Raw genomic sequence first — 12,947 nt, 5'->3', positions numbered from 1 at the left:
GAAACGTGGAGAATAAAATTCGGGGCAAACCATTTGGAGTCCAATATTTGCTTCCTGATGCCCCAGTGCTGTGCGTTGAGCTGGAGCAAGGAACGGCACGACCTCTATTAGACAGCCATATTTGCCTGATAGTGGCGTCCCCTATAGGTGGCTGGAGTCGCGAATATTCTCCCGCACTGGCACCAGTCGTGACGTCTCTTTGTGACCTTTTTGCAAATAGCAAGAGTGCGCGTGCATGCTTTGATTGGAGGGTGTTGTATGTGTATAGAGTCTAGAACTTAGTCTGCCTCAACGGGCAACGAGTCTCCCAGCTGTAGATGAGCAATTTAGCCAGTGCAGTACAACCTCTAGCCTGGGGTCCTTAACGTGCACCACGCATTAGTGATACACGACCGCACGCCGGTGTTCGGTGCTCATCCAGATCGAAACGTGCAGGGGTGGGGATGGAACGCAGGATCCCTGGGTTCTGCAGCTCGAGCTTTCGCTACACGTGCTCGGAGCTGATGTGTGCTAGTTCGCTCGACCAGCAATCCGCCTGCATGCTTTGATAGGCGTTGAAGGTGCGCCAGAGCGGAGATTCCGAAAACTCGTGATATGACGTCAAGCCCCGGAGTAGGGTCTTCAGCGGTATTTTGAAAAAGGTTTTCTACTCTCTCCGTGGACCAAATTGAGAAATAATCTGGAGGCCAAATGAAGGCGATTAGGTTGTTTATCCTCAAATACAGAACTGCTTCAGTTTCCTTTTCACGGTTGGGATAAGGAAGGGCGGGTAAATGAATTTGAGGAACATGGATATCTCTAAATCCTAAACAATCCGCTCATTGTTGCGGTTGTTTTATATTAAAGTACGTTTTTTTATTTTTTTTTTTTATTTTAAAGTATCATTTTGTAACGGTTTAGTGAGGTCATTTTGTTCTTAAACTTCCTCATTCAGGTAAGCGAGTTAACTTAGTGCCGGGGTCACACTGCTCATACCTCACACAAAGAACAGTCTGCAAAACACGAGTCACCGCGATATCCGTGGTTCGAATGCCGGGTGCCGAGATTCCTCCTTGAACTCATCGTCCTGCGGCATTGGAAGCACGGATCTCGTCTTCACTGGCTTTGGAATCTGTATGCAGACTGTCTTTTGTGTTATGTATAAGCAGTGCGACCCCGGCTTATGTGTTTCTCCATTGGGAAGACGAAGGGAATTTGTCAGCCCATTTCGTGAACTTGTGTGTAGGCTACACTGGCACAGGATGTGTTCGAGTGTGTCAGTGACGGCACACTTCTCACAGAGAGAAGGGTCCAGCTGTCCGATGAGGTTAAGATAGTATTTCGTTGAGGCTACGTTGAGTCTGACGTTTAGGACTGCGGAATGAACGAAACACGAGGAACGGGTCAATGCTCTGCCGCTTTCTTTGATACTAAAGTGGATTTGTCCATTAGTATTTTACCAGAACCTCGATAATACGACGGTTGGTTCTAGTTCTCTAGTCCTCGCGTGTGTTTCTTTTAAAGGAGGTTATTAAGCCGCGGACTCGGTGAGCATGCTTGATTGCTAAATTAGCACTATTATTGCCATGGATATAATAAGGGCTTGGAATCCATTGTGATGGCCTGGGATATCACAAGTGCTTGAAATCCACTCTATACATATTTTCAATAGCCTCCTGATTATTTGCTCAACGTCTGCGTGAACGTGCCTCGTTTTCCGGTGTTGTTCGACCCTTCTTTCTTTTCTTTTTTTTAACACCTAATAATGTTTGCCTTTCTCACCCTAGACGCGGTTTGTATATTTGCAAAAACAAAACACAGTGGAAGATGCCGGGAGGAGGGTTTGCCAATGAGACAGTCTTCGTTGATGAGACGGTTGTTGATGTGGCCCGAAAGATAATCCAGATACAGGTATTTATGACCGTATACGTCTTTCTAGTGCATGAAACGAAACGGATTTACACGACTCCATTGTCAGAAAGTTAGATAAAACTGGTGTATGTTTTATTTTATTTATTACTGAGCAGTTTGAACGATACGGTTATTTTTTTTCCTGCTATCTTTTAACATAAATAGAAATAAAAATGATTTAATGTTCAGGGGCTCAAACCGGTATGCGGAACTCAAAAGATATGCTTGTCGGCCCCCATTTTTTTCCCGTTTTATTTACCTGGTCGATCTCTAATTTTTACGAGTTGCTTGTTTATCCGCTTATCGAGCTTGCCACAGGTGGCATCGTAAATTGCCAAGGCTTAATATGGAGCCCGAGGACACCTGTCAGGTGAATCGCGTCAAATTCGTACACATGACAACCGTTTTGGGTCCCCATTCCGTGAAATAAAAGTGTTTTCAAGAAATATCAAAATTATAAGTGCTTTCCGTTCCATGATACACAGGAAATTAAACTCCTTGGGAACATTGAGATCTTTTGTCAAGAAGAGCAGAAATTTATCATTTTGAAATTGTAATCTACAAAATCCTATGCAAAAAAGAAACGGTTGAGCCGTGGAATAAATACATTCTGCGTCCAAACGTTTAATTACTGTTTATTGTTATTGTATGACTCTCATCTAAAATATTCCAGGGGAAAATTGAGATATTTGGGTGTTGGTCAGTTGTTGTTTGACATCCGTAAGGCGTTGACGTGCAAGAAAGTTTGGGATAGCGCGTTACAAGCAGTGTTGTACGGAACGGCGTTCCAAGGAACGACGTTCCTGGAACGCGTTCCTTTTAGGAGGAACAAAGGAACGCCGCCGTTCCATTTTTCATCAGTGGAACTGGAACGGGAACTTGTTACATTTTTACTGGAACGGAAAAAGGAACGGCGTTCCTTTTTTTCGTCCAATGGGGTAATTTGTATTTTGATTCTAAGAGGGAAATTCTAAAAGTGTAAAAACCATATCTTTACAAAAAGCAGGGTCTCGTTAAATTTTTGGTTGCTTGGGGTTTATTTTGTCTAGTCCTTGCTTGGTAACAGTCGGGTGCAGGAGAGCTACTGGACATTTGTTATTTTTGCCGTGCCTGAGAGTGCGGTATGAAACGGAAAACGTTTAGTCGAAGGAAAAGACACAGAAAGAGGGACGTTTCAAACTTATTCACTTTCTTTTCTTCCACGAATACTCATACACCCAGAAATCTCAGGCCGACTACAGCCATCACTGAACTTCCAAAAACAGACCAGTTACAACGAAAGGACAGGTTACTTGACATCGAACGCACCCTTGTATCCCGAATATTTGGTCACTTAAATTATACAAAAAATTAATCTTTACTTCTCTTATTCCCAAGCTTCAAACGAAACAACGAATCTACACTTCACGGAGAAGGACTTGTTTTTTTCAAGACTGACATTCAAAAGCCGTACCCTCTTCTTTACTTGCTCGTCTTGCGGACGCCAACATCGAGAAGCAACCGTTGTTAAGTTCGAACAAGGTACTTTGTTAGATTGAAACGCCTGAGGTTGTCGTAAAAAGCTCGTGCAATGTGGGGTAACAGTACATTTGGCTCGCCTGAATCGCCCATCCAAAACAGGAATATGGTAAAACGCTGAGAATTTTAAAAGTGAATATATAAAAAAAAAAAAAAAACTGCTGTCGTGTGTCTTCTTCTCCTGTTGCCCTGCCATCACTGCATTCAAATTCGTATGTTGCCATTTAATGGGTTATATTAAAAAAACACTTCGCTTGATCTAACTAATTATGGCAATAAGAAAAATGTGAATGTAACGTATATGTTCCATTTTTTAACTGTAACGGGAACGAGTTCCTTTCTCACAGATGGAACTTGTAACAGGAACGCGTTCCAAAAATCAGAAGGAACGAAGAACGAGCTTTCGTTCCTTTTTTTGAGGAACGTGTACAACACTGGTTACAAATAACATAGTACTTTGATCAAGTTAACTTTTTTTTGTAACCAAGAAGCGACTTAGTTTTTTCGCGAGAAGGAACGAACAACGAATTTTCGTTATATTTTGATGGAGCAACGAGCGACAGTATTGTTACTTCTGGATAGGAATGTGTACAACACAAGCTGCCCTATCTTGTTTTCATCCCCGCTTGTGCCTATGATTTTCACGGCAAAAGGCGCCAACAAGTAAAAACGAAAGGTTCCCATGAATGCGTTTATAAGCCAAGTATTATTAACGACCCGAAATATTGGAACTGATATTTTTAGCCCTGGTGCGTTGGGAATCAGAATGAAAGGAAAGCACAAATCTGTGTTTCTGTTTTCCCGCTCTCCAGGGTTAAAAGAGGAAGTCAGTTCTTAACATGCTCGCCTGCAGCTTTGCATAACCTTCACAAAAATATTGGTAGGCGGCCACTGCTTCAAAAAAAAACACACCCAGAGTAACGAGAAAGGAACTCGTTACGTTGGAGCCCAAGTAATGCGTATATTTTTGTCTCAGTAACGAGTAACGTGTTTGGTTACTTTTTGAGCGAATGGTCGAGTGATGGTATTTTGTTACTATTTTAGGTAACATGTACATGTCTGAAAAGCATGATCACATAGTCTGAAGAATTTTTTCAAGATGGAAATAAAAGGTAGAGCTTTCCGCGAATCGATCCATTGTCATTACTTCCTCTCATGGTGGGTACAAAATGCACCGACGCGACAATCTAGCTTCGCAAAAATGTTCCTCTTAAAGGGTTCATGAAATGATTTTCCTACTTCTTCCTCCTTAGCTTTAATCCTCAACTCAATTGCGAATTGTGAAATCACGTGGTCGTGACATTCCTTCGGCACCGGTGCGATGACTCCTAGCTTCCACCGTGCTTTTTATGCACACCATAGAACTTGTCATCCCCCAGTGACGATAAGTTCCGTCAGGGCACTCATTGGCCACGAACGCGAATCCAAATATTCATCGACGGATTGATTGTTGACGAGCGCATACGTCCGAGTGACGCAGTTCTCGTGTCCAATGCGTGAGCTGGCCTCGGCTGACGTCAGTTTGGCGCCGGTGACGCGCTTTTGGAACCGCGGATGTATCAAGTGAAAAGGCAGAGAGCTTTCGAAGGCAAGAAGGTACAAAATAGTCCGCTATATTTTCAAATGTTCGTACCGAAAAGCTGGCTTTTGACTTTCTAGCCTCTTTCTTTTGGCCAACTAAACGATATGCGATTAGTGAAGTGCCATTTTAAAATCATTCATCCCAACCCAAAATTCGTTTCATGGCCCCTTTAAGGGAGCGCCAGTTCGATGAGATTACTTTCCAAAGCCCTGTGCATACACTTATGCTTCCAACTATACTTTGTTTCAGCTTAAAGGGGTACTCCGGCGATTTTTAGAGCTACCCCTACTAACTTTAATTTCTGAATCACCGGCCATTGCCCTTTCCTGTGTAGTATTTAGTATCGCGAAATTCAAAATATTTATTAAGAAATCGGCAAATGAAAATGATGCCAAAAGGCTTTTCAGTGCTGTGACAGCAGTGGCAAGAATGCGCGCCAGCCGAGCAGAGCAGTCTAACAAATGAACTATACCTACCATTTGATTCCTGCCGCTGCCCGGGTACTGTAGCGAGCTTTCGATGCATTCATTTGACACCAAGAAACTGCTTGTAATCAGTTGGGAACAAATCCTACAGTCCAAAGAGTGAACCCGTGTCAACCGCTTGCGTCATTTTTTTTTTTTTTTTTTGTCGATGCCAGAAGCGGCTTTCAGTTTGAAAAAACACCATGAAGACCAAAATTGTAAGTTCGATAACTTGGGTAAAAAAAAAATAATTTTGACCCAATATTTGAGATACTATTTCAGGGATGTGTGTAAGTGCGCTTAGAAAAATTTATGAAAAATCGGAGACCATGAAGAAAACGGCAGAGTATTTCCGGAAAAGAAAATCCTTTTTTTTTTAACAGTCAGGGTGGGACACCCGTATAAAAAACTTAATTTTACGCCAAAAAAAAAAAAACATGTTTTTTTTTTTTTAGAGCAATATTGACGGTGCGAGACGCGATTTAGTCGGTAGTCACCTCCTTTCCACTTGTTTTCCCTCTCGGCATCTCGGGCGCGTGGAGGAGAGGTGGACCGGCTTCGCCTTTACGTTGGGGAGGAAAGAGCGAATTAGCATCTCGTAAAGCAAATGGCCATTCCGCGACGTCATGGACTTTGCGCGCAAAATTTCAAATAAACCTCTCGCCGTCAATATTGCACTAAAAAGATCGAGTAAAACTTATTTTTTGACTTGCGTGTCCCAAACACTGTTTAAATTTTTGTTTTTTCTCATTTTACGGGTTGAGCAGCGTTATAAGCGTAAGTCACTGGGACTCTCTTGTACGTGATCGGTTCAGCGATGATAGAATACGCACAGCCACATGACGAACATCATGCTGATGCGCTTTCCGCCAATGGGGATTGGCCCCGTCAGCTCGTATACCGTCGTCTGCGTCTGGACTTAAGCAGAAACAAGGTATAAAGTCTATGGACCAGAGCCAAAAAGGAAGTTGGTGGTTCGGAGTAACGTTACTTTAGTCATCTTGGTGCTCAAAATCATCGTTGTCAGTTATCTGAAGCTTTATCTGCAATCCCAGGAAACTGCATTCTATCCTACGTAAACCTTAGAGCAGTCCGCGACGGAGCAAAACGACGTTGCCTGGGTTTCCTGACGCAGAATCTAAGGCCCATGAAGTCGCATTTTCAAATAGTCAGGATCGCCAAAAGCACCCGCTCCGCGCTAAGCACTAAAATGGCGGACCCCACAAGGAAAACTGGGAATGCATTGCGGATGCTTTAAGCGTTTACTGGCTCTATAGTTGTAACTATACACCTTTTCCACAAAGGCGCCGCCATCTTGAACGTCGTCACTTCCCGTATTAGCAAAAACATTGTTTTGTCGTCCCCACGGCTGTAGAAGACATTTAGGATATGAGCGTAATCGTCCCCCATTTTCGTTCTGCCCCACGTCTATTTTCTACTATTTCCGGGTTGAAATTAGTTATTATTTCTTTCGTCGCCTGCACCGGATATGTCCGCCAGGTGGCCTGGGTCGAGAGCAAGAAAATAAGGCGCATAAGACTCTCGCAGTGCTCCGTCATTCGTGCCCTCCAAGTGGTAAAAAAAAAAAAAAAAGCCACAACTGATTTTTTTTTTAACAGTGCCGAAACTGCGGATGACAGTGCGCTATTCGATTTAAACCACAATGAGCACATCCTTACAGGAAACGGACGATCCGTTCTTCGTATGTGACGTCAGAGAAGTGGAGCGGAAGGTGACGCTATGGAAGCAGGAACTGCCTCGCGTGATGCCCTTCTACGGTGAGCAATGCAGTACATCTAGATGGATAGACAAAAACTGATAGAAGAATAGAAGTTTAAGGTATGTACGTACGTTCCCTATGTGTAGATACGTCGGAATTTATACCCGTTCACTAAATTGTATTAGTACCCCTCAAGAAAATGAAATTTTGAAACCAACCCTTTTATGCATTGATGTATTGATTTCAGATAAGTAATAATCAGTTACTTTATTGATTGAACGACAAACTGACTGCATGAGTGCTGCGTTTTTTATCACTCATTTGATTATTTCATTGATTTATTGGCTGATTGACTGATAGAGTGTTTATTTATAGGTCAGAGCACAGCCCATGGTCGGCACGGAGTATCGAGAGTGTTTGCCGTGCAGCAAAATCCTTCTTTATGGTATTAGTATTAAAAGTAAACGAGAACATTTTTGTTTATACATTTCATGAAACACGAGACATGCTGTATACATTAATGCTTCTTTACATCTATATGATTTTTTCCATATAATTTCTTCGTAGAGTACGAAACGACTCCTGTATTTTCTATTTTAATTCGTACCTACTCGCACATTTGACGGGATGGACACTAAAATGACGTTGTTTAAACACAGCCGTGAAGTCTTGCAGAGACACCGTCGTCCTGGAGGCCCTGAATGTTCTCGGTGTGAACTTCGACTGTTCAAACAGGGTGAGCAAAACGCTTCAGCATTTTCTACTAGCGTTCGGTTTGCTCGTAGCTAGCCCACGTTGCAAATTCCTTCTTGTGCTTCCCCAGTATTGTTAGAAGAATGTTAAAAGCGCTAAATATTACTTATATTGATAAACACACACACCATACACACACATTCCCCGCGTTTGCGGTAGATTAACGCATATTCTCTTCTTACATTTCTGTTACCAAGTAAGCTGCTCTTTGTCGTCCATAAACAAATCTGAGATATAAAAAACCAAAAACAAATATTACTCGCCAAAGTGGAAGTGCGTCCTTGTTTGTATAAACGAAGATAATCAAAGTGAGTAATAAGAGTACAAAAAAGAAATTTCAGACTTGTTAAGTACGTTAGCGTAATGTGTGCTGTCAGACCGAGGCTTTCAAGAGATTCTTCCACCTTTCTGTCGTATATAATGATGTCCGACAAGAAATGTATTACCGGCGCCCTCAATTTCAGGAAGAGCTTCAGACGGCCTTCGACATGGGAGTCGATCCAAATCGCATCGTGCTCGCCAACACTGCCAAGTGCACTTCAGATCTGAGATTCGCCGAGCAACACGGCGTCGCCCTCATGACCGTCGACTCGGAGGAAGAATTGTATAAGATAAAAGACCCAGAAGCTAGGTACCATCCTTTCGCTATCACGTGTTTAAACTTCCCTTTTCCGCAACCAACCGGCCTCAAATTCACGCACACAGGTTTCATGAGTCGCAAACAAGTACAATGGTCATTGTTCAATAATAGAGCATGGAATGTTGTTTGTCTTTTTTTTTTAATGGCAACCCATAATCCCAGAAATGTGTTCGTCTGTCCGTCCGTCTGTTCGTCCATGAATATCCCTGCTAGATTCAGCGGGGAAATCGACGTCACATGACGTCATGGTGTAATTACTGCACGATTTAGCACCACAATGACACGACACCTGACCTCGTCGCGTGACGTCGGATCAAGTAACCTCAATATTTCCGCTAAATTTAGTGCATGGGACGTCAGGTCACGTGACATTAATTCACCCACTGAGTTTAGCCCCGTAAATTAAGGGACAATATGTTCTTCTTCTCCCCGAAATAACAGTTAATGAGGACTTTGAATATAATGGTTGCTGGTCATTCCTTTTATATTTTTGCCGACTAGTTACCAAGTACCAACACTACAACCAGCCGCTCCTTGCGCAGGTTAATGCTGCGCATCACCACCAACGAGGCTGGTAGTCAGATGACGATGAACACGAAGTACGGATGCACTGTGGAGGAGGCGAAGACAGTGCTACGAACTGCGCAGCGCCTAGGCTTGAATGTCGTCGGTGTTTCGTAAGTGCATAGCAATGTTGCGCCTTCCGCGTTTGCACAAGGCGCGACAGGGCGATATTCCTAATGCAAACAAGCGATCCTTTTTTTTTTTTTTTTTTTCGTATTTCTCCTAAAATTGAATTACTGTAATCAAAACAACCATCATGAAGTGCTCGGTCAGGGAAGCAACTTAAGAAGCAGCATTAGTGCTCTCAGCGAAAACTTGCCGGATTATCTTAAAAATCTTTCTCGCAAAAAAAAAAAAAAAGAGGCTTTTTTTTTAACATTGATGTTGCATTGGAGGACCAAAAGGGAGACAATTTGTTTGTACCACCTTTTACTATTTCCGCATGTAGCCGAGTAAGCGACACCGACTTCGTAGTTGGTAACACTGTGTTAAACACTTTTGGATGTACATATACAACAGCAAAAAATACCAACGTCGTGTTCGGGCGAACTGTGTCGTACTGCTAGAATGCGTCACCAAAGGTGGCTTAAACAAAAATCTAAATTAAAAGAAAGGATCCGGAAGGTCACATTTATAAAAGCCGGGCCCGGGCATCAGCTCATTACCGAGTCTGGTAATGAGGGCAATCATGTGACAAATTGTGGAATGTCAATTGGTTTGTGTTGGTTGAAGAACGTAGCGATTCGATAAACTTCCGGATATGAATGGCCCGACTGCTCCATGTTTTCGCTAGGGCGTTTTCTTTTATTTTTTAACGAGACACTGAATTAGTGTTTGAAAGATTAATGTACCTAGATCTAGCCTTCTCATCTCAGACTTTCCCCAGGTTCCATGTTGGTTGTGCCTTCAAGCACCCCGAAATTTTCGCGTTCACCATCGAGTCCGCTAAAGCCGTATTCGACGTCGGCAGTGAATTTGGATTCAAGATGTCACTGCTCGACATTGGTGGCGGATTTCCTGGCGGTCTTCGGAAACACGACACATTCTTAAAGGTGCTTTTTGCGTGAGGCAGTTATATATCTAGAACTGCAGCGAACGCCCGCCATAGACCCTTTTCTAACGTCCGCGCTAACGCCTGTTCGCCATTGTTTGCTCACATACTCTAAGCATGGATTGGATACGATGCCTGCGTCAGCATTCGGCGTGGAATCGGATCCAATCACGCGCTTCGGGTCCAAGCGATGGCGACTATCAATGTTGCTCGATTCGATGGGCTTTAGAAAAGGGTCATGCCCCACGTACAAGTTATCGTTGTTTCTCCACCTATAGGTAAAACTAAAACGCCAGTTAATGACTTTTTTATGTTGTTTTGTATATATTACAGTTGGCGACAGGCTAAGAACCAAGTGTACGTATCCCGCCTCCAGCACCAGCTCCTTGCCTCCTGCCGGACCGGGCAGAAGGCAAGTGACGGTAGCAGTAATAGGTTGCTCGGGACCCACCACGCCCTCCGTTTCTTAAGCTGTCAGTAAATGTAAAGTTGCAAACAAGTTTCTCCCTCTAAGCTCCTTGTTTACGTGTGCGTCTGTTTACGTAGCTGCACGCTCACGAGAAAGAAATTGAGACGGTTAATTCTGTGAGATGATTCAGGCGCCAAAAGCTTTATTCAGGAGCGTTTTCTTTGTCTTATATGAAAACTTGAGTTCCAACTGTTTTGTTTTGTTTGATCTAAGGTATGTGAGGCTGTCCGGTTGTCAATCAATCGGCACTTCCCCGAGTCGAGCGGAGTGCGGGTGATCGCCGAACCTGGTCAGTTTTTCGTTACATCGGCTTTCACTTTGGTCACCAAGGTTGTCGGGAAAAGAAAACGGGACATCGTCTTTGATGGTGAGGATTCCTCTGTTATATATGTTACTGGAATCACCACAATTGTTGGGATGATGGTAAGTAAGTTTTGCGGGCCTGTAGGTTTAACTCTTGGTTTCGTTTCATTGAGGTAGACGTGGTAGTTGACCCAAGGCATCCTGAGTGATAATTTGCTGCTTGCAGTGCGTATCTCGTGTGTTGTTTTCTCTGTTAATATTACGTGTTTCTAAAAGAAGGAGAGTTGAAATCAGAACAGAGAGACGTAGTTGATTTTAAGAGGTACACTGCTAGCTTCAAGAAAATGTTATCAGATTGTTTGTTGATAATCAACAACCTGTGCAATAATCGCAAGCGGGAAAGATAATGGCAAAAATAAAGTAAATAATTGTGAAAAGTAAAAATATTTTTGCTTTGTTTGCAACTAAGAGTTGCCCTCAAGCCGGTTCTTACTGTAATGAATTTTGGTCTGCTTACTAATTAGGGTTTTCCTGATTATTTTGTGAAGAATGATTATCTATCACGTGCAAGAGCCCCTGCTCATTTCTTGCATTCACTAAAAATTGTGGTTCTTTCTCTAAATGTCGGTGAGCTAGTCGGGACGCTCAAGACGTCAATAGCGTTATGTAGCAGACATGTTACCCTGTTTGTGGTGGACAATACAAAACGTCAACAATTCCATTTAAAGTCCATAAAGCCTGCCATGTTACAGACGGGGGTTAATCCGTTTGGTATATCGCACGGTTTAAGATGATGTTGACTTCAAATTTATAGATGTCATGATCTTAATTTATGCAATATGATCTTTAGGTTTCTCCTACGCACACGAAGATGTCTTTATCAACGAAAGCAAATTCAACTCCATTCCTCGTGGAATGTTCCAGTACCTAGACGTCACATTTCGTCCATTGGACGTGAGTTTTGCATTATCATTCCGCCTGCTAAAGAAGCAAACTATGAGCCGTAGTTGTTTTCTTTAAAAGCAAACACCGCCCTGGGAGTCGCTTGTAAACCATGACGTGGAATGCAGTTATTAAACTTCATTCGTAATATCCATTTTGGGGCTTGTTATTCCCTCTACACGCCATTCATACTGCACCGACTCACACAACGTTTATTTGAAGAGGGTGTATTAGGGTGTAAATGTTGAAGTACGCGTTCTTTTCTGGCGCGTTTTAATACCGAAACACTTCACTCCGACAGCCGCCCTACGATCGGCCTCGCAACGTCCTCACGACCGTATGGTCGACGTCGGGCAGCCCTCTGGACCGCGTTCGAGACAAGGACCTCCTCTTCGACGTGGCCGTGGACGAGTGGCTTTTGATGGACAACATGGGGGCCTACTCCCTCGTCCTCACCTGCGGCTTCAACGGCTCCGGGTTTCCGCCCGTCAAGTACATCGCGTCTGCAGCCAGCGCGTCTCGAGTCCAGGCCGTCCTGGACTCGTCCGCTGTGAGCACCGGCTACGGACAGCTTAATCAGGCGCTCAACTCCCGCGGCAACAAAAAACCGTAGTTCGATGAAGCCGGAACATTGTGTGCTTCAATTCGAAAGCTCTAAGGTGCTTCAGAATCGGCTTGCTAGAAAAGCATCTCAGTCGAGATTGGGTGAAAGGAAGGCAGGTTGTAAAGGCTGGGACGCGCGAGCGTCTTGAGACACAGTTCGAGTCCCGCTCAGCTCGTCCGCTAGCTTTGGCAGTGCTTTCTTTCAGCCGGTCTCAGCTGAGACGCCATTTCTAGAAAGCCGGACCTGCTTGCCAGAATCAGCGTCTTAGCTTAGGCGGCTACCTTCCAAGCCTGGGGCGTGCGAGCTCTTGGGACCCGAGGTGTTTAGAGAAAAATCTAACCCTACTTATAAGGCCTCCTGCGCTGAAGCTTTGAACAAACTGTAGCGCCCTCATTTTGGGGTAGTACAAGCTCACCTGATGGAGCCTCGCAATACTTATGGCACGTT

General features: G+C 43.7%; 1 protein-coding gene across 1 annotated transcript; it reads left to right on the top strand.

Annotated features, from left to right (window-relative positions):
• Positions 1-1,772: 1,772 nt before the first annotated feature.
• LOC115330664 (ornithine decarboxylase) lies at positions 1,773-12,596 on the top strand. Its single transcript, XM_029992537.2, has 9 exons — positions 1,773-1,890; positions 7,136-7,232; positions 7,834-7,910; positions 8,392-8,558; positions 9,110-9,244; positions 10,018-10,183; positions 10,865-11,018; positions 11,805-11,908; positions 12,198-12,596. The coding sequence occupies exons 1-9, from the start codon at positions 1,807-1,809 to the stop codon at positions 12,507-12,509; spliced, it is 1,296 nt and encodes a 431-aa protein (XP_029848397.2). The 5' UTR covers positions 1,773-1,806; the 3' UTR covers positions 12,510-12,596.
• The last annotated feature ends 351 nt before the right edge of the window (positions 12,597-12,947 follow it).

Source organism: Ixodes scapularis, unplaced genomic scaffold (assembly GCF_016920785.2).
Source record: "Ixodes scapularis isolate PalLabHiFi unplaced genomic scaffold, ASM1692078v2 PGA_scaffold3__209_contigs__length_174095766, whole genome shotgun sequence".
Classification (NCBI taxonomy): Eukaryota; Metazoa; Arthropoda; class Arachnida; order Ixodida; family Ixodidae; genus Ixodes; species Ixodes scapularis.
This window is presented reverse-complemented; position numbering and strand designations above follow the sequence as displayed.